The sequence below is a fragment of the Dermacentor albipictus genome, chromosome 8 (genome assembly GCF_038994185.2).
Source record: "Dermacentor albipictus isolate Rhodes 1998 colony chromosome 8, USDA_Dalb.pri_finalv2, whole genome shotgun sequence".
NCBI lineage: Eukaryota > Metazoa > Arthropoda > Arachnida > Ixodida > Ixodidae > Dermacentor > Dermacentor albipictus.
In genome coordinates, this window is record NC_091828.1 from 13,546,413 (window position 1) to 13,574,219 (window position 27,807).

The following is a 27,807-nucleotide window of genomic DNA, read 5'->3' on the forward strand; positions in this document are numbered from 1 at the left end:
TCAGGCATCTTCTTACACCTTTGCCTCATTGTTTGGTGGGCTTTGGATGCCTTCTTCGGGCGTTCTTTATCCTTTTCTTGCGCCGTCTGGAGTAGTGCATGACCACCATTTTCACTGCCAGACCGAGCCTGGTATCGCAGTGTACCCACAGAACGCTGTTGGCATCTTGGGCACAGAGTTTTAGCGATCAAAGGGTTCATCGCGGTAACAGGCATAATAATGAACTCACAGTCACAAGGGGCCGAAATTTGTTCTTGGCATTGCTGCTTCCGCTAAGTCGCGGACACTGCGCGAAGGGAGTCGCGAACGCTGCATGCCTGCGCTTCTGCAGTCACCGCTGACACAAAACGCGGCTCGAGGCGCGTCTGAATCGTGCGACGATTCGTCTGGTGAGCCTTGAGTCACCATACAGTATGTAGCTTGTCGACGGTTGGGGCTCACTCGCAGGCTGCGTGTCCCTGTCGCGCGATGCATCGGAAACGCACACCGTCTCTGCCGGCGATGGAGACCTTCGACCCGCGTCGCCTCCAACAACGCGATCTCGGCTGCCGACTCGCGCGCGTCGTACGCAGAGCCCCCGTTGGCACGTCTTCCGGTGGCTTGGTTATCAGTGTCGATGTCACAGGGCGATTGTCGGCTTAGCTGCTGGAATCGCACGGTGCAAGATAACGTGGCACGTTATCCCGCGTGTTCAGTCGGGTTCTCCGCTTCTCCCGCTGGCCGCCGTCTTTTTCTCGCCGTAGGAGGCTTGCGCTTCCGTTTTCCGAAGGCATGCTTCATTTAAAAGTTCTTTTCGAGCGAGTGACGATCCATCACTGACCTGGGAGCTTTCATAAATCCGAATTCTGCGAGTGTTAAACGAAGAAACACGCCGGCGTGGTTTTCTAAGCAGACAACTGCGGTCCGCTGTGGTTGCCAGCTTGCCCGCTGCTGCAGCAGCAACCAATGGCGAGACGCCTTTCAGTACGGCGACCAATCGGAGGCCCGCTTTCATCGCAGAGCCCGTGTGACCGCCTCTAGCAGACCCGCGCTTCTTTTGTGTTTGTGTGTTTGTTACAAGATGGCGACGACCGAGGAATTCAGAAAGGGAATGGCGAAACTTCGAGCTTTCGAACGATACCAAGATGGCGGCGTTCGGTGGCGGGAAAGACGAGTTAGGGCTCCGCGAATTGCGGTGATTTTACGCGAATTAAAGCTGTTTTCTCGCCCTACGCACTCATAAATTCATTTTTTTCGGGCACTTTTAGTGCGTTTTCAGTCAAACCATTTTGATACAGTGTACATTAGGCATTGCAGATACCGAAACGCGCCGTTGCCAAAAATCGATCTTTTTTGCGATTTTCGCGATCTGATCCCCGCGTCCCCCCTTCACCTAAAAAGAGCACGTTCTCGTGACGCCTGCGGCAAAAAGGACGTTCCACGTCCGCCGCCAAGGTATGTGTGTGGTGGCGCTGGCTAACACTCCCAGGGTTCTACTAGGACGCATAAATACCCAAGAAAAGGAATGGAGAAACAGCACCGCGGTAGCTCAATTGGTAGAGCATCGCCCGCGAAATGCGAAGGTTGTGGGTTCGGTTCCCACCTGCGGGAAGTTGTTTTTTCATCCTCTTTAATTTCCAATAATTTATCATTGCTTTATTTCATTTATTAAGCACAAGCAATTTCCCCTATGTTGTCCTTGGTGTCAGTGTTTGTTGGCTTCTTATAACAGTGGAAAGAAGGAGGTTGAAGGAGCTAGCTCGGGAGACATAGTTCAGCAGGAGGAGGAAGTCTTTCTCAGTTTCCCTCCCGAAATTCCGGAAGTGTGTCGGGCGCTGCATTAGGATGAAGAACTCAGGGTGAAAAAAGGATGAAGCAGCTAGCTCGGGAGGCATAGTTAGGCTGGAGGAGGAACTCTTTGTGATTCCCCAACAGAAATTCAGGAAGTTGGTCAGGCTGAGGAGCCGCCAACGAAAAGAAAAGAAAGGCACTGGGAACGGAGCATCAGAAACAGTGGCAAGAGAAAGAGGTGTCGCAAATTCTGAATTTTGGCATAGAAAACAGCGTGGCTGAGTAAATCTACAGCACTAAACCCTGTGGGGAGCGCATAGAAAGATTTAGAAAGGCACATTTATGGGTTAGAATGTTTCGAGTCGGAGCGTGTGAGAATCGTCAGATGAGGTTGAAAAAAAAGTGACGTTCGGTGCGGAGGAGCACAAACGCTAGGGGGCAATTATGTTCCTCCTAGTTTAGTTCTTTTCGAGGTTTGGACTGTATGACGCGAGACAATGCAGCGGTCGGGCAATGCAACGTGGTCATACCAGGCAGTGCATTTTGAGGGCAATGCCAGAAAGGCAGGAGTTCAGTATGAAAGGTATCGGCGCTCTGCAGCGAGGGGAATGGCATAAGTGCCTTTTGTATTCCCGGGTTTAGAAATTTAACAGGAGCTTTCAGACAGCTCCCGCCTTGAGTACGGCGTAAGGAGACGGTTTTTGCGCGCATATAATTTGGAAACTTAATTTTTTCGTTTTTGATATGTCGTTCTTTTTTTAACAGATAGGCTTCATTTCTTTTAGATGCACTTGCACACCACCCAGTCTAAGTTATTTGTTAGAAGCCTGCAGGGCGCGCTTGAGTTGCAGTTCTATTTTCATAAGTGGTCGGGAGATTTCTTTTTTTGAAAAAAGACGCTATATTTGGTGGAGGCGCCCTTAACTGCACAATTTAGAAAGTGTTAGTACTGTCCCATTGAGGCATCATGCTTGGACATAAAAAAGCAAAGCGTTGGTGCATGTCTCGCACGCGTATTAATCAGACAGCAGCATTTCAGTATCCCTTAGAGCGTTGCATGGTAGCACTTAGAAGTAAGCTCGAATGTTCGTGTAGTTAGAAGCGTGTAATTTACGCAGCCCATTTTTTGTGTTTTTCTTTAGAGTGGTTCCTTTGTGGACCAGAGAAAGAAAAGGCATGTGCGTGAGTCTCACGAAAGTTGAAGATTAGTGGAGATTATTCAGAAAAGGTGCATTTCTGACGAGGGATGCTTTGTCTTCACGGCCTGTACTTGTCACGCCAGACTTCTGTAGAGGATGCATTCTCTGGTGTGATGCCAGCAACCGTGGTCAAGGCGTTGTCCTTGCCCAAATTAATGAAAGTGTTGAAGTGCATCCTGTGCTCTACCTCAGTTGAAGATTGACACTGTGAGAAGAGGCTTTTAGCACCTGGGAAAAAGAGTGTTTTTGCATGGTATGGGCAATTCAACTGCTAGGATGCAATATTCAAGGCACTAAATTCATGTTCGAGAGTGACCATGGCCCTCTTGTATGATTGAAGCAAATGTCTGAAAGAAATGGGAGACGAATGAGATGGTCGCATTTAGCCGGAATAAAAATGCAGATGGGCTGCGCCGGGGCAACGAGCTCAAAGTACATATTTTTTTTTTTTGGAATGTGTCATGTACGTATCGCTAGTTATGTTATTGAGTTAGGCAACCAACCTATCTTTCTCTTGTCGAGAGCTGACCACAACTAGTAAGGAGGAAGACAAAGAGGGGTAAAACCTCGTAAAGCGGTATGGGAATCGTAGTGTCCGGAGGGCGTGTCACTCGGGCACGCCGACGAGTGTGTGTGTGTCTGCCTGTGTTTTCCCTGGGAGGAAGACACAACAAAGTGAGGGCTGGAGCCTCGAGCTGCCATGGGACTTCAGGCATCACTTCTAGAGTGATTCCCGAGGTAGCGACCGAACATCGACGCCTCAGGCAACCTGACATCTGGTCACCCTCATGTCAAATCTCTTGGCGGCGGAGATGTTTATTACGTCCCAACACCACAAAGGTGTTAATTGAACGTTTGCCATAAGTCAAACCACCACCCATCCATTAGCACCTATCCAGGTGGCGTGGACACCGACTGTTGAAGGGTCCCACGAAAGGCCCTCACCCCACCATTACTTGAATATCTGAGCAAAAAATGAAAAGGAGGACAACCACGTCGACGAACTGAGAGTTGCAGTTTAATAATTAGACATTTGCAACGAGTCAAACCACCACCCATCCATCAGCACCTATCCAGACATCAACACAGCGTGGACACTTAACTGTTGATGGGTCCCATGAAAGGCCCTCACCCCACCATTACCTGGAAGCCTGAGCAAAGGATGAAAATGCGGGGAACAGTGAAGATGAACTGGGTATCGCAGGTTGCGGTCTTGCCACAGATTCCAAACCAGTCTCTTCCGAGGCGGGGTTACTGCAGGTTGTTGGGAGCATGAGCGTGGTATCACAACAAAGTCAACGATTATGATTTGCTGCTGGACAGTCTTCAGATACCCTAATTGACTCGCCTAGGGGAGGCAATGGTATTTAAAGTGGAGACTTCTCGATAGCGAGGACAGAAGGTCCTGATGTGAACTCGGATGATTAACTTGCTCTTGCATGGAGTGGGTTTCCGTAACTGTAGCCATGTAATTGAGCTAACAAACCCTTTTTCTTTCATTTTCTACAACTTGATGTAGCTGTTGATGGGCTTGGCAGATTCCCTGCTCTGAACACCACTCTAGCTGCAACAGCCTGGTATCCAACGTGTAAGGTCCAACGTGTAAGGCACACCATCATTTTCTTCACTTGAGATCTTTGGTACTTATCACCAGCAAAGCCAAGGCTGAATCACCACAGGATATAAGCGGTCATGGGGGCATTGTGTAGTCAAGGAGCACGGGAAGCATGTAAGAAAATTTCATGTAATTTTTACAAAGATTCGACAACTACTTTAATTCTTCAAAAGAACTGTTAAGCAAGGAGACGCAATCTCTGCGGTGCTTGAAATAAATATTCGGGATGATGGACTGTGAAGAGTTAGACATGATGAAACCTGTACCAGACACCTGAAACTGATTTGCATTGAATGGTGGAGGACTTTAACCAGAAAAGTATAAGTACTGCGTCATGTATTAATGTGCAGAAGGCTAAAATGATGCTTAAAGGCTCATGTACAATCATTGCAATCACTTGGTACTAACATGTGGTGGAAATGTATAAGTTAAGAAACAGGCGTGAGAATCAGCCAGGAACTTCATTGTACTCATATTAATCGTGGTATGCCAAGAGCACATGATGATTGAGATGACAAAGCAGGGTAAACATGCAGCATAATGTATGAAAGTAGCACGCGGCACAAATGTGATACACGGCTGTAAAAAAACTAAGTGTAGCATACTAGATGTCTTCTAATCTCTTTCATACAGTCTGTTAAGCTGTCAATAAATGTGTATAATTAAGCAGATAGCCTTGGTCAACTGCATGACATACATTGTAACAGGAGTGCAGCAGACGACGCTGCAGCTCTCTTTCAGCTCTGATCTCTGTAATATATTTCTGTCATTCGAAATGCGATGACAATAAAGATGATATGCTTATTGGCATTCAGAGACGACAAGACGGCTGCAGCATTTTTGGAACCAGCCATCGCAGGGGACTGACTACTGCAAAAGCGCTGTGGCCCACTGCTGCCCTTACTGTTCCTGCAGCCCCGCCACAATCATTATCATCATAAGGGAAACATGGCAGCCACCTACAGGCGTTGAAAATTCTGGTCTATAGTGCTCTAGTTGAGGGGCAAAAATGTAGTCGTGGATGGAGGTGCGTGATGTAGTGGGCGGTGGTGACATTTTCATGCTTCACGGCTCAATTCAGACTGGGCATTGTGACATTCTTGAGAAGACTGGGCTTTCAAGTTATTGCATGTCTTGTTCAGAACCCTTGAGGTAGTCTAGCAAACAGAATTGAAAGTGTGGATTTGGAAGCAGCTGTGTTTCTGTATTTATGTGATGACAGATTACTATAACAGAAGAGTTGGCCGCTCGTTAGGGACTGCATCTTCTCCGCCGAGTTCAGAAGCACATTCTCTTTCAGAGCTGGCAAGTGTGCCACTTGTGAAAGTTGTGTGGCTGCCCCAAGATTGTTTTTGACCACGGCTAGCGACCTGTGGTTGGCATGGCAGTAATAAAACGACTGTGCCCAGCCTGCTAATATAGGAGCTAAACCAACTAACAAAACTTTGAGTAATTTATTTTATGGAAAATCGCGGATGTTGGAGATACAGCCAGTGAGACCCTTGTAAGAGCCTCGGTTCCTTTTGTAGCTGACCTTTTGCTCTGTAACGTACCTGATGTTGTATACAATGTATGGGTGTTGCCAGGTTTGAGCGATCACAATGTTGTTCTAGCAGATTTATCAGTTCTGTATGTGAAGGCTGCAAAAACGCCTAGTCGGAAAAATTTCTGCCTACAGCAGGGCCAACTACGAAGCGATTAGCGCTGCTTTCGAGTCGTTCTTTCCAACTTTTGATGCACTCGCAGATAATCTAGATATAGAAAAACTGTGGAATACTTTCAAATTGAAATTGTTTGAACTACGTGAAGCTTTTGTCCCATTACGAGTTATATCAAGTAGGTGAGCTTGAGCCAAACCCTGGTTTAACACAGAGTTACGTGCCCTTGTTCGACGACACCGCTGAAATTATCACAGATTCAAGGCGTCTAATTTGCCAGAGCATTCGGCCTTGCTGAAAGCAATAAAAATTGAATTTAGACATAAGTCCGACATCGCTAAGGACTTGTATTTTTTTAATCTAGGAGAAAGACTTGTCAGGAATACCAAAGAATTTTGGAGGTATGTGAAGTGTAATGGCAAAAACAACAGATCAATATCTCCTTAGAAAAACAAGGAAACAATTATTCATGATAATGAGTCTAAAGTTGAAATTTTTAGCCGTTATTTTTCATCTGTGTTTTTGCCGTCTAGCTCACATACTGTCTCTTTTGAATTATCTGCTGAAATAGACCGCATGCCGAAAGTCACCTTTTGTGTCGATGGTAGCCATAAATTATTAAAATATGTAAACCAGGCTAAGGCATGTGGGCCTGATGACATTCCTGCCGCTATCGTAAGAAATTGTGTGGACGCGTTATGCTTTTATTTCAACCGGTTGTTTCAGATCTCCCTCAATGAAATCGACATGCCTGATGATTGGAAATTAGGGCGAGTCGTGCCCATACATAAGAGTGGGGTGCGTAACTTCGTTCAGAACTACAGGCCCGTTTCCTTAACTAGTATAACCTGCAAAATTATGGAGCATGTAATGTACAGTTGCGTTATGGCCCATTTAACTAAGCATAATCTCCTAAGCCCCAGCCAACATGGTTTCCGGCATGGTTTATCTTTCAATACACAGTCGGTAGAGTTTATTAAAATTAAATTATGGAGTTTTTACGCGCCAAAACCACTTTCTGATTATGAGGCACGCCGTAGTGGAGGGCTCCGGAAATTTCGACCACCTGGGGTTCTTTAACGTGCACCTAAATCTAAGTACACGGGTGTTTTCGCATTTCGCCCCCATCGAAATGCGTCCGCCATGGCCGGGATTGACGATTTAGCCTCGGCAATTGATAAGCAACAAGTTGTGGACTGCATTTTCTTAGATTTCAGTAAACTGTTTGATGTAGTCACACACAGTCTCCTATTCTCCGAATTAAAAGCTTATAACTTCGATGGTAAAATAATAGCATGGATCGCCGAATATATTTGTCATTGCGGAAACAGGCTGTGGTTTTGAATGGTATATCTCCTCAATATGCATCAGTTAACTACACGAATGTTACACGACTAATATTGCAATTGTTTTGAGCACTTTTTGTTATTCCATGATTCATGAGAATAAAGAAAGTGTCTTGTGTTGAATACCACTGTTGTTGTATGGCAGTTTTCTTTTGTTTTCTATATTTTTTTCTTCCTCTTTTTTCTATGCTCATGTGTATTTTTACAATCCACTTCCTGTTTAAGCCTGTGCAAAGGCCTACAGTGTTGTTAAATAAAAAAAATAATAAAAGTTACGACGGGAGTTTCTCAAGGCTCAGTGTTGGGGCCACTGTTGTTTTTGTTGTATATTAATGATATTTCAACTGGTATACAATCTTCATTCAGGATGTTTGCCGATGATTGTGTTGTTTATAGAGTCATAGATGCCATTTCCGATTCACAAATCCTGCAAGTTGACCTATATACTATAGCGGACTGGTGTGTATGTTGGGATATGTTATTAAATATAAATAAGACTGTTCATGTCACCTTCACAAGAAAACGAGCTAATCATCCGTATAGGTATAGAATTCATGATTCAACTCTAAACATAAGCAAGGGATTTAAATATCTAGGTGTGTTTTTTACTTCTGATTTACGAAGGAACAAGCATGCTAACTATATTGGAAATAAGGCAGCATCAGTTTTGGGATTCTTGTGGCGGAATTTTAGTCATTTACCAAGTAACTTAAATACGCAGTCGTATTTCAGTCATGTACGTTCAATACTTGAATATGGATGTGTTTGTTGGGACCCACACACATCTGAGCTTATAAATAAATTAGAAAAAATCCAGAATAGGGCAGTTAGATTTGTTCTTGGTAACTATAGCTGGCAGCTTAGCATGACAGAAAGCAAACTTAAACTTAAATGGCAAGAGCTGAAGAATCGTAGAAGGCATATCAGATTAAAATTTTTCCACTATATTTATTATTCTAGAACGGGTTAAACTGCAAACAATATATGCAGGCACCACTCTACATATCTAAGCGACTTGACCACTGTTTGAAGGTCAGGGAATTTTCATGTAAGGGTGACGTCTTCCGTTATTCCTTTTTTGCTAGAACTGTTCGAGATTGGAACAGTTTGCCATCGAGCATTGTATACATCACAGAAAATGATGCTTTTTTCCACGCATTGAAATAATTTGTTCATGCATTCATTCAAGTCTGTAACCTCACTGTGTAATGTCCTACGGGGCGATGTAGGTAACAAACAAACAAATAAATAAAGAAAGCAAGCAAGCAAGCAAGCTTGACAGAGAGGTGAAAAAGATGAGGTTGCTAACCCATTTGGCTAGGTTAAGCTTTTTCGCTGTGCCACATGTGCCATTTTATATTGTATGATGGTGCTGATACTGTGCAGCGCAGGCTTTGGCGCCTTGAAATCTGGACCTTTAGCTGTAGTGCCTTTATGATGCAGATGGAGGAGCTGAGGAAGCTGGAAGCTGAGGAGAAGAGGCTGCTAGATCTTGAAGAGGGTAAGGCCTTCTTGCAATAATCCTGCTGCTGCCGCTGCTGGCCTAAACATGGCGCTGTCAGTGGTTTGGTACCATCACTGATGCCAACCGCAAGGACATTCACCTAGATCTATGTATTTTTGGCTTTCCCTACCATGGGGAAATTGGTGTTTTTTTGTAGGCTATGCCAGAGTTTCTTTCCTGAAGGAACTACTGCAGTAAATATTTTATGTAATACTTAAACAAAAACATACTTTTCATGCATAAAAGTTTTATTAAGGAGATATATGTAAAAAAATATATAAATTGCCAGAATCAAAATTGTAGAATAAAATTGAACAAATTTTTTGTAAAGACACACTTGTATCTTCTAAGAAAAAACAACGAAAATTATGAGATATAGAAAATGTATTGCCATCTAATAGGCACTATCATCGAAGAAATTAAATTTTTCATTGAACAAGTATTCCACTACAAAAATTTAACACTAAGCACTATAGTTGGGTTTGCCAGGCTGCAGGTGCCAATGTTCCGAGCTCGTTTGTGTCTTCATCGCTCTCAGAGTCAAAGTTCGACGACAAAACAGCATCGTCAAACTCGCTGCTGCTCGATCCATCGATAAAATCAGCCGCAGACACAGCGTAATCATGCTATCTTTTGAAGCATGTGTGCTGCTCCTGGAGGCGGCCATTATTGCTTTCTACTTTGATGTTCTCGAAACTTAGGAGTGAGTGAAAACTCCATTCGAAATGTGTGGCAATTTGGCCAGGGTGGGGCCATAAACATTACTGCCTGGCAGGAAAAAAGCGAACTGCTTAGAAAACAAAAATGTAATTCTCCTTCACGTCTGATGGCACAGAGTGTTGTGGAATAACAGACTGAGAACTTTTGACAGACGTCTGTTCATTTCGAGCGCATCACAAAGACTAACTTATTTTTTACTAGAAAGTACAGGAAAGGAAAGAGAGTAGAGAGAAAGGGAAAGTGCCAAACAGGCTTTCTTGCACCCCGCATATGCAAGCAACCCGCTCCAAACCTGAAAGGCACCGCCGCACCGCTCGTCGCTGTTCGTAGAACGTGCCCACCAGTAATTTGCATGCAGTATGAGGGGTTTCAAGTGTCCGGCGCTCCTGCCACAGCGACCTCAGCAGTGCCGTTTTAGGTGGGGGAGTCCTCCTCGCCACATCATCGGTGGCCCCCAGCGCGGGGGTGCTTTGGCTTCGAAATGGAGGATATACAACAACCTCCCCCGGATGAGCGAACTATTATTGAGCTCATTGCTCCAAAATCTCAAAGGGTAGCAGCTGTATCGGTCACTTCACCTCTGCTCCCCCACCTAATACCAATTTGCAGGAACATACCCTGCCGTCTCTACTCTTAAATGTTTCCTTAATTCTGGCGGTCTTTTACATGTGGCGTTTCAAGCGGTCCTCCCTCAGGAGCACCAAGGCGTCTTTCTTCAGATCACTTGATGTCGTTGGTCGGCACATATATGCCGATCTGAGCTCCAATAAGTACTTTTTCTGCCACCATCTCCAGAAACCATTGGCCATGGCAGTCCAGTACTTTCAGCATTGTGAGAGATGCATGCCACTGCCAGGAATTTCGTCCGGCAGCAGGTGTGGAGGTAGGGTCGTCAACTTTCTACAAGAAAGTGCGCCGGTGACAGTGCTTCTAGCTCTTGAGCATCATCATATATGAAAGTCAAAGGGCGTGAGGTAATTGCGACCTCCCCCTCATAAAGAACTGACCACTGTTCTCATGTGGACCCTCTATCCAAGCTCGCGATGTCTGTAGGAGAAACTGCTGCTCTCCAGTGCACATCAAGTTATCTCCTGTGCCTAATGAGTTCTTCAACACTGTGGCTTGCTCAATCACCGGTGACCAAGATGCATCCCCTTCATCAGTGTTGCGGTGACTTCCAAAGTCGGTCTGTAGGGGTTGAAGGACGGACGTCGAGATGAAAGCACTTGGGAGGTTTATTTTACATTATTTACAGTGAGACGTCAATGAACAGTCGTACCATCATTACGGGCCGGCAGCAACTCGGACGCTGCGGCCCGCGGCAAGAAGTTCGAGAGAGGTGAATCAGGGAATGCTCTAGGAATGCTCTTCTGCTGCTTTCGGTCTCTCTTTTAAGCCCTTCGATGTCTGGAAGACGCGTCATGTTCGGCCAATGGGAGAGTCCGCTCAGATGACGCCATTTTCGGCCAATGGTAGGCGCCCGTGCAATGGTGTCATACCCAGCAAAGAGAGTCGCCGCTTGGTCCCCCTGCGGTCTTGCCTTGCTGACTTACGCGCCGTCACAAGAGCCAGGTGAGGCGACGGTGGACCAAGGCGGGCAGAATTGGTCTTGCCTCGATGGCTTGCAACGCCTTGGCACAATGGGCGTATGGGGGCTACTCTGCCAGGCCTTCCCGGTACATCACAGCCGTCCTGCGTCGGGACCCACTTTCCCTGCAACAGTGCCGGGCTATCCCCTCGCCTTCTGGAAGAGTCAAACAGTGAATAGCTCCCCGGCGGCACACGAAGTGGGGGCCGCCAACTTGTCTGCACTTGTTGTGCCTCAGGAATGTGGCATCCGTGCTTCTGCATTCCTTACTTAGCAGTGGTGCGATTCGATGTGGTCTGGGGAACTCGAAGGGGGCTCAGAAAAAGGTCCCGTATGTAACAGCTCGTCCTCACCCCGGAAGTTCTGAATGGCTGGTGAACTCAATTCACTGGCCATGAGGAACGCTGAAAGCACCTGCAAGGTACTGGTGTCGAGCCTCGTTTGGCGAACTTTGGGATCCTGGGCCCCGTAGAACATGCGTCAAACAAAACAACACAGCGCTGCACCACGTGTAAGCGCAGGCTCTTCACTCCTGGGTCGCCAAGCCATCACTGAGTCAAAATGAACCCTGACCTTTTATTTCCCCAATTTTGACAAAACAGTTCCAACCACCCTTCCAAACCGCTATCCATTTCTCCCCGAATGCCGACAAGACCAGAGTGCTATTGCAGTAGCAAAACAATGGGTCGTTGCCATTGCAAACAACAAATGAAAACAGCCGAACATCACTTAAGTGGCCCAACTACTCGAACAGCATGTTTCCAACCTATCGCAGTGGCGTACTTATCGCATGTATTGGTGCCACTGATCCGTCTGGTCAACTTCACAAGTGCGTAATCACAAGCGCGCTAGCCTTGTGGTCACTAATCAGAACGCGTACTTGCGTCGTAGGCAAACTTTTTATTACGCCTACTCATGTGTCTTTCTGTAGTCCCTACAGGACATGTAACCTTAACGAACAATTAAACTTGCGGGACTTAGCACTCCGCAGAACCCTTAAAGTAATGCGTCTTCTAATAACTAGTTCCAGGCACGCTCACTAAAGAAGTCCGAATACGGCTGCCCTCAACACACGAGCAACCCAGTCAAAAATCTGCTTCCTTCCTTCCACACAGGACACGCGCTAATGGAACTAAGGACGCTTCTCCGTGCAAATCATGCACTCACTGAAAACCTACGCGGTTAACCTTAGAAAATAAAAAAAACGCTTATATATATAAAAAAAAGGTTAACTAATACAGACACGTGTTACGATAGGCCTCTCAACGATAACCTTGACCTTTAGGTTACTCACGCACACGCAAAAAAGAAAGCCAATCTACTTATTAATGAACATCTCGCGAGACTACAGGTTTACTTAAACCGCGTCTTTCAAATCTCGAGCTTCTCAAACAAAACATAAACAGAGCTCAAACCTTACACATTGAAAGAAATCCCAGTCTCAAATCGTGAACATTATCCGATGCTCAAAAATAAAACAAAGTAACACGTTTTACTTCTACGGAATCTCTGTTTGCCTCCCGTTCCAAACGTTTTCGTCTGACTCATACTTTGAGCCGTACACGAGGTGGTCGCGGTTTGAAAGCTACTCTGGCTGCCGAGGAACAACAAAAGGGTTGACTCACTATCAGCTCCCCCAAGACGTTACAGTCTCCTGCCAATTTGCGTCCTGGCGCCCCTCTTTCCTCACAAACTCGAGTGACCGCGTCGCTACTCCCCACCTGGTCTCGTCCTGCCACCTTGCACTTCTTCGTACTGCACGCTGAGCTTCGAAGAGAACGACGGAACGACGAGGAATTTAACAGCCCCGTGCCCTTTGTCTGCGTCCGTGCAGAACATACTTCGTGGTCTCTTTTTGACCTGTGGCTCGAACGTTTAGGATGCGTCAACATCGTCAGTGACGACCGCACCTTTCTTCTCCTCGCGCCCTGCCCATTTGGGTCTCTCGCCGTCTTTGGCGGCGCTACATTAGTCACCGCATTCCTATCTTTAGGGCGCTTCTTTCTGCGGCGCTTTCTCTTGGAATTCCCTTTCACGTTGCCTTCTAACGCCTCGTGCTGGCCGCTACACATCTCATCGGCCCGCATTGGTCTCTTACCCGCACAGTCTGATTGATTCTCATTTAAATCAACACTCTCTCTGCCTTGACTGGCGGACAGCTCGACCGACTCTGGCACAATGCAGCAGGCTTTACTCGAGTTATCCACCTCGCACTCTTGCGAACTGCCCTCTACTGCATTGCCCAGCTCACGCTGTGCATCGGCACACAGGCCGTCGGTATCGATCGCCGTCTCACGTGCACAGTCCGAATGATTAATAACTGAATCATCCCTATCTAGGCTATCTAGACTGGCGGAGAGCTGCACCAATCCCTGAACAATGCAGCTGTTCTCTCGTGAACTACGGAGCTCGCCATCCCGAGAACTACTCTCAACTGCATCGTCCAGCTCGCACATCACTTCGGCACGCCTATCGGACTCGACATGGGTGCTCGTGTCTGTCGGGTCAACAGTACCCTTTTCTTCGCTAGCAACTTCGCTAGCATTACAAGCGACGCACACGCGCGGTAACTGTGCCAATTTGTTCGCAGCTGGCCTAGCTGTCTCTACAGTCATCTGTTGGCACAGCACCTCGTCGCTCTCCCTGCGGCCTTTAACAGCCTCTGTTACCACTAAGGCATCGTTACCAGCTAGCCTTTTCCCTTCACTTGTCAATGTGCAGCCAACCTCACAGGCAGTATTCTTCTCGTTGGATTTTGGGGAAAATCCGCTAAACACTTCCTAATTCTTGGGCTCTGTACTGCCTACAGAATTTTCAGACAGGCGTTGTCTCTGTGCCATTAACTGATCACAATACTGTATCTCTTTTAACAATGCTGCCTTTTCTCTCTCGTACTTTTGCTCACGCTCACGCTTACGTTCTTGATACTCACGTTTTCGTTCATTCTCACGTTCGTGACGCTCACACCTAAGAGTAAGTTCTTGAAGCTCACGCTTCCGTTCATTCTCGCGTTCTTCACGCTTACGCTCACTCTTATGTTCCCGACGCTCTCGCTCTCGTTCACGACGCTCATGCTCCCGTGGTTCTTGGTATCACCTCCCAAGCAAGCTCAATGCTTTTATCATTATTGCCACTATCTTGAATTGCCTTTATGATAGCTGGCGTTTTCATCTGTTCGTCCGCCTCAACTCACAAATCATCGCACACCAACAACAAGTCTAACCTCGTCAACCTTCTAAGATCCATGGCAGCTGCCCCGACTGGTGGTTAGAACTGTTTTCCTTAATTAATTTGTGCAAACACACAATGCAACCAATTCCCGATTCCCAGAACTATCAAAATGAACACACAACATTTGAGTCTGGCGAATCAAAAGGAAAAAAACCACGCGCTCACTTACGGTTGCAGCACCCTGCCACCCGGTTCATTTGTCCGCTGTTCCCAGTTCCTCCGGACTCCCTGGGTCGAAGGCTCGCTCTTCTTCGCTACTCCCAGTTTCTTAGGACCTCTTTCGACAAAGGCTCTCTCTTCTTCGCTCTGCCCGGTTCCTGGCGACTCCTTTGGATGAAGGCTCTTTTTCGCTGTTCCGGGTTCCTCTGGATTTCTATCGACGAAGGTTGCTCCGTAGCGCTGCCACCAGCTGATGCATTTGAGGGCGATCCCACCGCTGCCACCAGTTGTTGGGGTTGAAGGACGGACGTCGAGATGAAAACACTTAGGAGGTTTATTTTACATTATTTACAGTGAGACGTCAATGAACAGTCGTACCGTCATTACGGGCCGGCAGCAACTCGGACGCTGCGGCCCGCGGCAAGAAGTTCGAGAGAGGTGAATAAGGGAATGCTCTAGGAATGCTCTTCTGCTGCTCCCGGTCTCTCTTTTAAACCCTTCGATGTCTGGAAGACGCGTCATGTTCGGCCAATGGGAGAGTCCGCTCAGATGACGCCATTTTCGGCCAATGGTAGGCACCCGTGCAATGGTGTCATACCCGGCGAAGAGAGTCGCCGCTTGGTCCCCCTGCTGTCTTGCCTTGCTGACTTACGCGCCGTCACAAGAGCCATGTGGGGCGACGGTGGACCAAGGCGGGCAGAATTGGTCTTGCCTCGATGGCTTGCAACGTCTTGGCACAATAGGCGTATGGGGGCTATGCTGCCAGGCCTTCCCGGTACATCACAGCCGTCCTGCTGCGGGACCCACTTTCCTTGCAACAGTGCCGGGCTATGCCCTCGCTTTCTGGAAGAGTCAAGCAGTGAATAGCTCCCCGGCGGCACACGAAGTGGGGGCCGCCAACTTGTTTGCACTTGTCGTGCCTCAGGAATGTGGCATCCATGCTTCTGCATTCCTGACTTAGCAGTGGTGCGATTCGATGTGGTCTGGGGAACTCGAAGGGGGCTCAGAAAAAGGTCCCGTGTCTAACAGGTCGCACATTGTCAAGTGTTGTGGGGAGAACACATTTCCATCTTCTCCCACGTCGTCGAGAGCCGGCATAGACACGGGAGAGGCGCACTATGCCTTCTCCTGTTTCTCCCTCGTTCTCGCGACGCACGCGCACCCTTCCTCCCCGACTTGCGGGCAGGTAGCTGACAGATGAGGACATTCCCTTCACCAAGGTAAAAAGGTACAAAGCAGTGCCACCGGGGGAGACCCTCTCTCTCTGATGCCGGACCCCTAACCTGCCGGACTGGAGTACCTGCTGCAACCCGTGAGTGACCTCGTTTGCCTGAATATGCCGGGCAATGAGGCCAGCCTATTATTACTTATTACAGAGAGGCCGCCCCTCTGCCAGTGTTCTTTATTGCTGGTCGCAATAAACGTTGCTACAGTCGACGCCGCTGGTTGCCTTATTCGTTCGAACCCGACGTAGCCGCGATTCCCGCACTACATGTTGGGCAGTACCATGGAGTGCCTGTGTGGGGCTAGATCCGGAGCTCGCCTTCAGCCCTAGCCGCACGCAGAGTGGAACCTCCACATTTGGCGCCCAAGGTGGGGCGCCAGATGTGGGATTCTCACCTGTGCTCTTGGGTCAAAGGAATGACAACACAGTAGGGCAAACAATCACAAGGGCATTTATTGCACCTTTCATAGACTAATGTCTGCTAGCCGAGTTGCCACCCACAAATATGCCGATGGGTGCGCAACAAAATCGTGGCAGTCCGATTCACCGTGACCAGATAACGAGCGAATATGTTCGGCCCATGCTGTACACCAATGCCTGATCGTTCGCGTGTACGGTCACGCGAATGGTGGCGCATTCTAATGAGGCCTCACGAGACGGTCTCGCAGAAGCAGGGATCGGCGCACACGCGGAACGACCGCGCCGCTTGCCGATCCCGAACCCTAGAGGAAGAGCCTTCTCCTTTCCGCACCCAAGTAACCCCGCTCTTAGGTGGCGTTAGGAGAGCCATACTAGCGCCATCTCTTGCAATGCGCTTCAACCACACCAACTGCCACGGGCACCAAGCCACGCGGCGAAACCGAATTACAGGAGACAGGAGCTATGCGGAAAAACAACATATCAGGGGACGCGTGAGAGTCACACATCCTATCAGTGTCTGCTGTTGCAATGCGTGCACCTGAGCCACTTAGCTTTACGGCATTCTGTTGCCGCGTGCCCCCTTGTTATGCACCGGAAACACCGATTGTCATGCTTCTGCACCTCTTTCTTATCCGCCACAGACATCTTTGTGTTTCAGTTGCTGGTCTCATGGCCATTTGAATTACATTATAGACATCCTGTGCTGTCCTTGATTTATGTTGCAACAGAACTGCTTGTTGGCCTAGTTGATGCTTGCTAAAAGACATGTTTTTTGCCACAATTGAACACACACAAAAGGCAGACACATAAAGACAACACAGGTGGCACTTCCAACAGTTGGAAGTGCCACCCGTGTTGTCTTTGTGTGTCTGCCTTTTGTGTGTGTTCAATTGCGGCAAAAAACATGTCTGTCCTTGATTGTGGTGTGCAGTGCCGCTGCAGTAGGCATGTTTGCCGCTTTAATATTGCTGTTGGGCCTTTCCTTTATCAATTCAGCTCTGTTGTCTCTCGGTGCTTTGGCCCGCTATATGATCTCCCGTGTCGCAACCTCTTTTTTCAAAAATGCAAGAGCACCTCCAGCTCACTTCCCTAGTTCGTAGCCTCATTTTTTCGTTGGTATTCCAGACGAAGGTTGGTAGGCACTGCTTTCTTTATTACGATCAGTAACAAAGTTCCATAAGTGCCAACACTCACGCCTAAAGAAGTGAGGCTGCGTACGCCTGTCTCTACTTTGTTGATGAGGCTGCACAGTTGACCAAGATTCCATGAGTCACGCACTGGCTTGATGTTAAGTAGCCGTGACATGTGGTCTTCTATAATTACTTCCTTTCTGCCGAGCTACTCCTTTAATAGCGAGAGAGCAAATTCATAGTTGCCTTCCAACAAGTCAAGTCCTGTTACCGCAGCCGTAGCTGTTGAGGTACTTGAATTTGTCTATGCTTGAGAGGTTCTGGTTAGTGTTGATAGTTGACTCAAACTGACTCCAGAACCCTTGCCACTCTCGAAGCCCTCCGTTGAATTTATTGATTTCGAGCTTTGGCAGCTTTACGGTGGGGCGTATTTGCAAGTCGTTTGCACTAAACTCCTCTTTGTTCTGAGGACTTTAGTGTGCGATCTGATGAAGCATTTGCGCAGCTAAAGTCGCATAGCATGCGTTGTGCCTTTGTTTTTGCCATGCTGATCTTTTCTCTGTACATTTCGGACCATGTGCAGAACTTCCTCTTCGAAAGCTTCATCTTCAACGCCATTTTTTATCTCCCGATCTAGCCCTTTCAGTGAGTCCTCTTTAAGAAAGAAGATTTATCTTTTCTTCCAGCTCACCGATTGATGCGCTGCCATCCATGGTGGGTACTTCGTTGAGCAGCTTGGTTGTAGATGTTTGCACCACAGCCCTTCTTCACGTTATTCTGTCGATATCCATCTTTTGACGTCCCTATTCCCGGGTTTCGGCACCGAAATGTTGTGGAATAAGAGATGGAGAACTTTTAACTTATGGAAAAATGACAGAAGTCCATTCTCTTCGAGTGCATCAAGAAGACTAATTTATTTTTGACTGAAAGGTATGAGAAAGGGGAAAAGTAGAGGGAAAGGGAAACTCAGAATACTCTGTGCCAAACAGGCTTTCTTGCACCCCGCAGATGCAAGCAACCCGCTCCAAACCTGAAAGGCACCACCGCACCGCCCGTCGCTGTTCGTAGAACGCGCCCGCCATTAATTTGCATGCAGTTTGAGGGGTGTCAAGTGTCTGGGGCTTCTGCCACAGCGACCTCAGCAGTGCCGTTTTAGGTGGAGGAGTCCTCCTCGCCACATCGTCTGCGGCCCCCAGCGCGGGGGTGCTTTGGCTCCAAAATGGAGGATATGCAACACAGAGTGTCCATGTGCGGCATAGAAGGTCTCGAAAGTGGCATTTCAAACCACCGATAGTGGGTGGCCATTTTTGCTTTCTAATTTGACAATTGTGAAACCTCGAAGCACGTTCAAAAATCACCGCCTGGTGGGAAAAATTTAACTGCTTAGAAAAAAAAAAGTGTTCTTATGGCCGATCATCATCATCATCATCATCATCCTGTTTTATGTTCACTGCAGGACGAAGGCCTCTCCCTCCGATCTCCAATTACCCCTGTCCTGCACCAACTGATTCCAACTAGCGCCCGCGAATTTCCTAATTTTATCGCTCCACCTAGTCTTCTACCATCGTCGACTGCATTTCCCTTGTCTTGGTATCCATTCTGTTACCCTAATGGTGCAACGGTTATCTAACCGGCACATTACATGACCTGCCCAGCTCTATTTTTTTCTCTCGATGTCAATATGAATATTTGTCTATACCCATTTGCTCTCTGATCCAAACCGCTCTCTTTCTGTCTCTTAACGTTATGCCTAGCAATCTTCGTTCCATCGCTCTTTACGTGGTCCTTAACTCGTTCTCAGGCTTCATTGTCAGTCTTCAAGTCTTGTATGTCAGCACTGGTAAAATGCATTGATTGTACACCATCCTTTTTTTATGATAATGGTAAGCTTCCAGTCAGGAGCTGACAATGTCTGCCGTATGCGATCCAACCCATATTTATTCTTTTTATTTTTAAACTTGACTCTAATCCAACTTCAGATTACAGCAATATTGTGATAAACACAATAGCGGAGCTCCTGTCCAGGGAACTAATCACGCAATTTGAATATCGCTTCATGATGCCCAAGAACAAAAAAGCAGACCGCTTTTATCTTCTTCCTAAAATACATAAAGTTCCGGGCGAAGAAATATTTACAGCAGAAATACCAGGTCGGCCTATTGTGTCTAATAACACACCTACTGAGTCACTATCTAAATTCTTAAATCACCACCTGTCAAACATCCCCACCACCCTCCCATCTTTCATTCAAGACACGCCGCACTTCCTTCGAATTATCGACGGCATCAACGCCAACCAAATCCTTTCCAACCACGCTATTCTAGTCACTTTGGATGTTTCTGCCCTTCCCACCAACATTCCCATGAGTGAAGGAATTGAAGCCATTTCTAGATCCCTCGCAAGCAATCCCCAAGTGCACACTCCTGAAGTTTACTTATCACTCCTTAGGTTAGTTCTCACGCTCAACTATTTCGAATTCTATTCTATTCACTACCTGCAAACTTTCAGCACTAGCATGGGTACGCCATTCGCTCTCACGTATGCAAACATTTTTATGGGACAGCTTGAAGCAGACCTGTTGAAATCCTACCCTTTAAAACCCCACACCTATCTTCGTTACAGTGACGACATATTTAAAATATGGGAACACGGCAGAAGCGCCTTACCCGACTTTACTAGCCATTTCAATCGCTTTCACCTGAGTATTAAATTTACTGCTCGCCACTCTCCTAGTCAGATCAACTGCCTGGACACGACGGTCTACATAGAAAACGGGAAACTGAGAACGACACTTTACTGGAATACATTCATAATGGTAACAGCGCGAACAAGACGATGGAGTGAAAGGACACAGGAGGAGCGCTCCTCCTGTGTCCTTTCACTCCGTCATTGTCTTGTTCGTACTGTTACCATTATGAACGTATACCAACTCACCCAACTTTCCACTTTAATACTTTACCGGAAGCCTACGGATAGCCAGCAATATTCAGACTACAACAGTCACCACCAGCAACACTGGAAATCAGAAATTTTTCTGGCCTGCCCTTGGCCTTGTGCACAGCATTCCTTTATTTTCAATTTGACACGCTAACACACCTTTCCTCGTTGCTGCACCCACCCGCCTTACACCCCCTCCCCTTTAGAAGTACCCCACCTATATATACTGTGGCGGGGAAAGCATACGTCGCCTTGAAGAAGACAAGTCCACTTGTCGAAACGTTGGCTGCTGCTTTCACCTTGTTCACGCTTTGCTCATCTGCTAAGCTAGCCTCATTCAAGAGGGTTCAGGTGTTAAACGTTGCAAGGGTCAGTTTCCATTGGCGGCCTGTCCGGAACCAGAGATTGGGATTCTTTGATTTTCCACTTCTGGCTACTCGCGGGCTGCCAGAGCCAGCCAGAGCATCTTCGTTTTGCTTGGGCTGGACGGTTCTGGCTACCCGCAGCCTGCCAGAACCTGCCAAGACAATTTTGGTCTGGCTGCTCTATGGAAGTTCTCTGGCTAGCAGATGACTAAAAGAGGCGAAGGGTGCTCGCCGCCATCTTTGCGGGAACTTCACGGATTGCTATGCAGGCTCTTGAGGACTTAAATTTACCTCGCCTAGCGAAATGTCTACGGTCATCTTCAGATTTCCTTGTTTCTAGCGTTATGTTTTTAGGTGCTAATACACCGTTTCACATTGCAAAATGGTGTGATACGAGCAGTGGTTAGCCGTTTCAAGCTTTTGTGTGTATGTGTGCATATCCCCAAGGCTTCTTCGTGGTGGTGATGAGCATGCCATGCTCTCATGTGTGCATGTTATCTGCATCGTGTTCCACACAAGTTGTAGATGCTCATTCACACATATTTCAGTACATTTTCGGTTCGTCTTTCTCTGGTGGTGTCCCTTTTTACATATCTAGCGTTATATACGGAGATATCTCCTTTTTCTGAAGTTAGTGGAGGCGTTGCAGCTATTCCGTGTTTGCTCCGTCTCTCCATTGTATGCTTGGGTGGCAGCTTGAAACCGATATGTGTCCGAATTGCAGGCGGTTGATGTAAGAATGCACTGGTTGAGTAATAAGCACACGTACATTAGACACACGTACATTGGTTTATTGCTCTCATGATCACGACCAATGTTGTTTTTCGTGTGAAACTTTTCATTGGTCACGGGCATTGTGCATTTTCATGTGCCAGCCGCATCTCCAGCTCCTTAGGGTCAAAATGAGAAGCACCACCAGCCACGACAAACTTTCTGAAATAGAAGCCCAAGCAGGTAGGCACGAAATTTTGTGCGTAATAGACGTACCCGATATTCTGCTTTTTCATGTCTTGTGAAGTGATGACACAACGTCAACTCATCAATGTCGCCAGTGGGCGAAGTAATCGCGAGCAGGGATCCTCGAGCTATCACTTTCGAGGATACAATCACTTAAGCATGATTTTGCATCTTGTCACCAGACACGTCGTAGGCCATCTGTTGCGCTGCGGAAGGTGAGGTTGGTCCAGTGCTTGTCCTGTGCCAAGTCGTGTGAAATCGCGCGAACCCTGAATGCAGCTATATATTTTCATGCTGACAATGCATAAATGGGCCGACCACACCGAGCGCCCACCGGCCTCGTGCGCTGCCCTGCTGATAGCATGTTTACATTCAGCCAGCTGTCCGGGCATTCGATTTTGCAAACTTCGGGCAGGTTTGGGTTGTCTTGGGATCCCAGCCCACGTGACTTCCTATCAGGATCGGAACTAGCTGCCTGCCAGTAGGCTGCCTGAACTCCGAAAATCGAAAGGCCAATTTTTAGCACCCTCTGCTACATTACAGGTCTGACTACTGCCTTGGTCAAGTGCTCGGCAATGGCTGGGGACTGAGGGCCATAGGGTAATTGAGTGATTCATTTGGGAGGGCATATCCGAATATTGCACCAGGGAGGCCAATTTCTGTTCTGGTGAGGGAGTGTCTTGTCGAAGCTTTGTGGGCCTTCCTAATTTGGTTGTGCCTGGATTAGTATAGCCCCACTCGCTTTCGGCATCTTTTTCCGGTGACAGGCGTCACTCCAAGCCTGCAGATGTTGTGCACTGGAGGTGGTGAATTTCAAGCTCACCATCGTAAAAAAAAAAAAAAAAGAAGCTTATAGAGTGATTCGAAGTTCCGACTATGGCAACCGAGCATTTGACATAGCTCATTCAGATAATCCTATAGGCGGCGAGGCTACCTTATCACCGACAAGCACAGAGGGCCCTACATGCCTGAAAACTTCTTTGATGTATCCGCGATAGATGTGTTTTCGTTACATTATTTATTTCTTATTGCTTGCATGCTACTGTGAACCTTCTCATCACTTTTTCTCTTCCTTTAGCGCTCCATTTTTTAAAATTTTTTTTGTGGGGGAGTAGGGGGGGGGGGGGGCTTTCATAGGAAAGTCTGTGCGATGCATGTCAGTAGAGTCAGTTTAAGTCGATTTAGTATATCTGAAGTGCCTGAAAACTTGCTTCAATTATCCGCAGTATATGGGTTTTGCTGATTGCGGCAGGTGGCACTGCATAGTATTTCTCAATGGTTCTAACACCGTGGTTTTGGAGTCTCCCATATGCAAGCTGCCATTAACGTGGCTAGATCCACTATATATTGTTACGAAGGATGTTTATTTACAGGGTGAAATGAGGTCTGAGGGGAAGCTACAGGGCAGGCCCAGCCGATGCGAAGTACCCCGAGATCATGTGCGTGCACTCTGCTTCTTCTTTCTCTGCCTCAGTCGCACAGTGCCGTGACATTTTCCCGAAGGTCAGACGAAGCTCGCTGAGCGAGTTCAAGAGACCTGTGATTGTACTGCTTGAGTCTGACCACGTGAATAACTTGCGTCACACGTGAGCGCCGAGTACTTGCTGTCACTTTGGTGACGACATAGTTCACATTACTTAAGCGGCTGAGTATAACAAATGGTCCGGTGTAAGTGGCAAGAAACTAGCGGTACAATCCCTTTTTGCGAACAGGTGTCCACAACCAAACATAATCACCGGGAGTAAAGCTCACGGGGATATGCCGGGCATCATAGCGAATCTTGCTGTTCCCTTGTGAGGACAACGTCCTAAGATGCGCCAGTCGACGTGCTTCCTCAGCACGACACAGAGTTTGGGCGATGGAAGGATCTTCTTGGCACGATAAAGATAGAATAGTGTCCAGAAAGCTCTGGGGAGTGCGTGCGTACAGCAAAATGAACGGCGCACATCCAGTAACTTCGTGCTTGGCACTATTGTACGCGTACGTTACACAAGGTAAGACGGCGTCCCAATTCTTGTGGTCAGCGGCGACATACATTGATAACATGTTGCTAAGCGTGCGATTCGTTCGCTCCGTGAGGCCATTGGTTTGCGGGTGGGAAGGAGTGGAATGACGATATGCAGAACCACAAAGCCGTAAAAGTTCTTCAACGACGTCGACCGTGAATTGCCGTCCACGGTCACTGATGACAACACAGGGAGCGCCGTGACGGAGTGTGATGTAATGCAACAAAAGTGAAGAGACATCTGTTGCAGTGGCAGATGGAAGTGCCGCCGTTTCCGTGTTGCGAGTAAGGTAATCTACGCATACTATAATCCAGCAGTAGCCAGCTGATGTCTTTGGGAGCGGGCCAAGCAAGTCGATGCCGACTTTTTCAAAGGGTAACGTCGGTGGCCTAACTGGTTGCAAATAGCGTGCTGGAGCTGTTGTCGTTTGCTTGTGGCGCTGGCAAAGAGTACAGCTGGTGACATACTGTTTCGTTGTTTTCCAGAGCCTGGGCCAGAAAAATCTCTGTCGAAGTCGATGTAGTGTGCGTGCAAAGCCTAGGTGCCCAGACGTGATATCGTCATGCATGAAACGAAGGACAGCAGGGCGCAGGTTTCCGGGCGCAACTAGAAGCTATGGAGGACCATCAAAATAAAACACGTTGTGGGGCTAGTTGGTGCATAGCTTTAAAAAAATGAAGCGCCAATAGTAACAGCACACAAAGAAGGAACAAAAGACAGGACAATGCGCTGATGGTCCTAAAAAATGAAGCGCCAACGGTAACGGCACACAAAGAAGGATCAAAAGACAGGAAGCGCCTTGTCCTGTCTTTTGTTTCTTCTTTGTGTGCCATTACCGTTGGTGCTTCATTTTTTAAGGACCATCAGCCGAGTAATTTTTTTGTACAGCAAACCATTACGAAAAGTAAACGGTGTTGTTCCTGCTGGCTCACGTGCAGCTGCCTGTAGGGATTTCAAGGTAGGGTCGCAACGTTGCTCGCTCTTGAAGGTACTCAGGTCTGGAAAGTCAGAAGAGATGGAAACTGGGAAGTCATCGAAGTCATCATCCTCAGCTTTAGTGTGCGGCGAAGGGAGACGGGATAGGCTATCAGCATCCGTGTGACAGCGTCCGCTCTTGTAGATAACGGAAAAGCTGTACTCTTGAAGGCGCAAAGCCCAGCGGGCCAACCGGCCAGACGGGTCACGGAGCCCAATGAGCCAACAGAGCGAATGATGGTCAGTCACCATCGTGAATGCGCGGCCATGTAGATACGGACGGAACTTCTGAATGGCAAAGACGACTGCTAGACACTCGAGTTCAGTAACGGTGTAGTTTGTCTCCACTTTTGTAAGTGTCTGACTAGCATAGGCAATGACATGCTCACGGCTACCGCAGAGCTGAACAAGCACAGCGCCAACCCCCATCCCGCTGGCGTCAGTATGCAGCTCAGTTGAAGCCTCCGGATCAAAATGCCGCAGAACAGGTCCAGAAGTCAACAAAAATTTCAGACGTCGAAATGCCGACTCGCACTCGGCAGTCCACAAGTGTGGGGTGTCTTTGTGAAGGAGAGATGTGAGGGGAGGGGCAAGCTGTGTGAAATTCTTGATAAAATGCCGGAAATATGAGCAACGGCCTGGAAAGCTTCCACAGATCTTTGACCATGTGTGGCTCGTGAACCACTGCTATCTTTCCAGGGTCTGGTTGTATGCTGTCTTTGCCAGAAAGCCTAGTACGAGGGCTTGATGCTCACCGAAATGACATTTCTTCGAGTTTAAAATAAAGCCAGTTTGCTGGATACAGTCAAGAATGGCTGACTGACAGGTGCCGATTGTGCTCAGGAAATGTCCGGCCATAAATAACGTCGTCTAAATAGCACGTGCGAATTTCCCATTTGAGTCCGCGGAGCATGGTATCCATAAATCGCTCTAATGTCGCTGGAGCGTTGCATAAGCCAAAGGGCATAACGTTGAACTCAAAGAGACCGTCAGGTGTCGCGAAGGCTGTTTTCTCCTTGTCTGAGGGGTGCATGGGAATTAGCCAATATTTTGACCGTAAATCAACAGAAGAGAAATACGACGCAGAGTGGAGGCAGTCGATGGCATTGTCTATTCGTTGTAGGGGCTACACATCTTTCTTTGTGATGGGGTTTAGGTGGCGATGGTCCACACAGAATGTGCATGAGTTGTCTTTTTTCTTGACTAGGATCACAGGAGCAGCCCAAGGGCTACATGATTCCTGGATCACTCCTTTCTGTAACATTTCTTCGACCTGCTCAGCGATGACTTTTTTCTCTGAAGGTGAAGCGCGATAGGATTTCTGACGAATTGGTGTCGCTTGCCCTGTATGGATGCGGCGTTGCATACAAGACACCGGTGGTGCATGGGATGCTCGTAGGCCTTGAGCAAAATCAAACACTGTGGCATAGCGAGCGAATACTCCTTCAAGCAGACACTGCTCACTAGAAGACTGCGACTTGTTAATCATGCGCTTAAAGTCAGCAGAATTATCATGGTTGGAATCGGGGTTGGATTTTTTTCTGGCAGTTGACATTTCGACTGTTCCGACGCTGACAATGGCTTGTTCATCAAAACTTGCCAGTTTAAGTCCTAGAGGCAATGTTATAGATTGGGTTGAAACGTTCACTGTCCACAAACAAGTACAACCAAACGTGGTGACCACGAAGGAGCGAGGGACTATCGCATTTTTCACGAGCGCATTGTTATAATCAGGCTCGGTTTAACCGCAACAAGAACCTGTACGAGGGCGAGAAGTATTGACAGGTACAAACACTGCAGTCTGAGGGGGCAAACGCACATCTTGCGATGCGGAGAGAACGTCGGTGGCATCAGTGGTGTTATCTGTCATTGAAGTTCGCGTGTCGTGGTGAAGAGAAAGCGCGCCTCTTCCACAATCCAAAGTTGCCCCCTACTCACGCTAGAAATCAATTTCTAAAATAATGTCATGCATTGTATCTGCAAGCACAGTAAACTCACTTCGAAATGTCTGGTCCCCTATCATAACTGAAACAGAACAGACCCCATGTGGGCGTAACATTTCCCCGCCATCTCTGCGGAAGGTAGCGTTCCTATCCCAAGAAAACATAACTTTTTGTCCAAGATGAGTTTTGAAGGACAGGCTCATAACAGAAACTGCCGCCCCGGTGTCAACTAAAACAAAAGCACTCACATTGTCAACTAAAACACACACTTTGTTTTTAGACAATTTTACACAAGGGGTCTTGATGAAGACGAACATATTGCAGCCTCACCCCCGTCGGTTGCCCAAGCTAGTTTCCCAGCGGAGGTGGTGACAATGAGCGACGACGAGGTGATGGAGAGTGCCGTTGTCGTGTCGGTGGTGGTGTGAGGCTGCGATCGGAAACGGGGGAGTCGCTGTGGTTCACGCGTCCCTTCTGCAGCCGCTGGAAGGAACTGGGATACGGCCAGGGCTCGTCAGGGGGCAGATGGGGCGCATAGGAATTAAACCATGGAGCACGCTTCTGGCGGCGGTTGCAATACCTGGCAGTTGTTCCAGGCACACCGCAGCTCTAGCAAATGTGGTAGTTGCGGCCTGTCGCGGGTGACACCGGGGACATAGTTGTCATGGGTAGAAACGTACTCTCAGGCTGGTTGTAGGAGGAAGAAGCCCACAGAACAAATCATTGTGGTGCATCTTGCCGGGGTCCCAGGCTTGTTGGTTGAGGTGGCAAGTTGCTGCTCCCCGGACAATCAGCATAGGTCCTACGAGGTTCTCGATAACTCTGACAATCCCATGTGGCCAGTGGCACACGAGAGCGATCGTCAAATGCACATTGCTGACTCACATGAGCGTCGTCAACAACTTTAAGGCGTTCAAGCTCTTTTTTAACCACTTGTCGTATCACCGAGGAGATGTCGTTGTGGGTTGGGACGGACACACTTGCAATAGTAGTAACATTGTCCAAGCGTCCGAACTTTGGTCCAATCCTTCTCATTTTCAGCACTTCAAACGCCCGGCA

At 47.7% G+C, this 27,807-nt stretch overlaps 1 protein-coding gene across 4 annotated transcripts in view; it reads left to right on the forward strand.

Annotated features, from left to right (window-relative positions):
• Positions 1 to 27,807, forward strand: part of LOC139048620 (DNA excision repair protein ERCC-6-like) — a 374,291-nt gene that overhangs the window by 49,769 nt on the left and 296,715 nt on the right. For all 4 annotated transcript variants that reach the window (XM_070523067.1, XM_070523070.1, XM_070523068.1 and 1 more), the window contains exon 4: positions 9,032 to 9,089. In XM_070523067.1, coding sequence (XP_070379168.1) covers positions 9,032 to 9,089 — 58 coding nt within the window. The remainder of the gene's footprint in view (positions 1 to 9,031; positions 9,090 to 27,807) is intronic.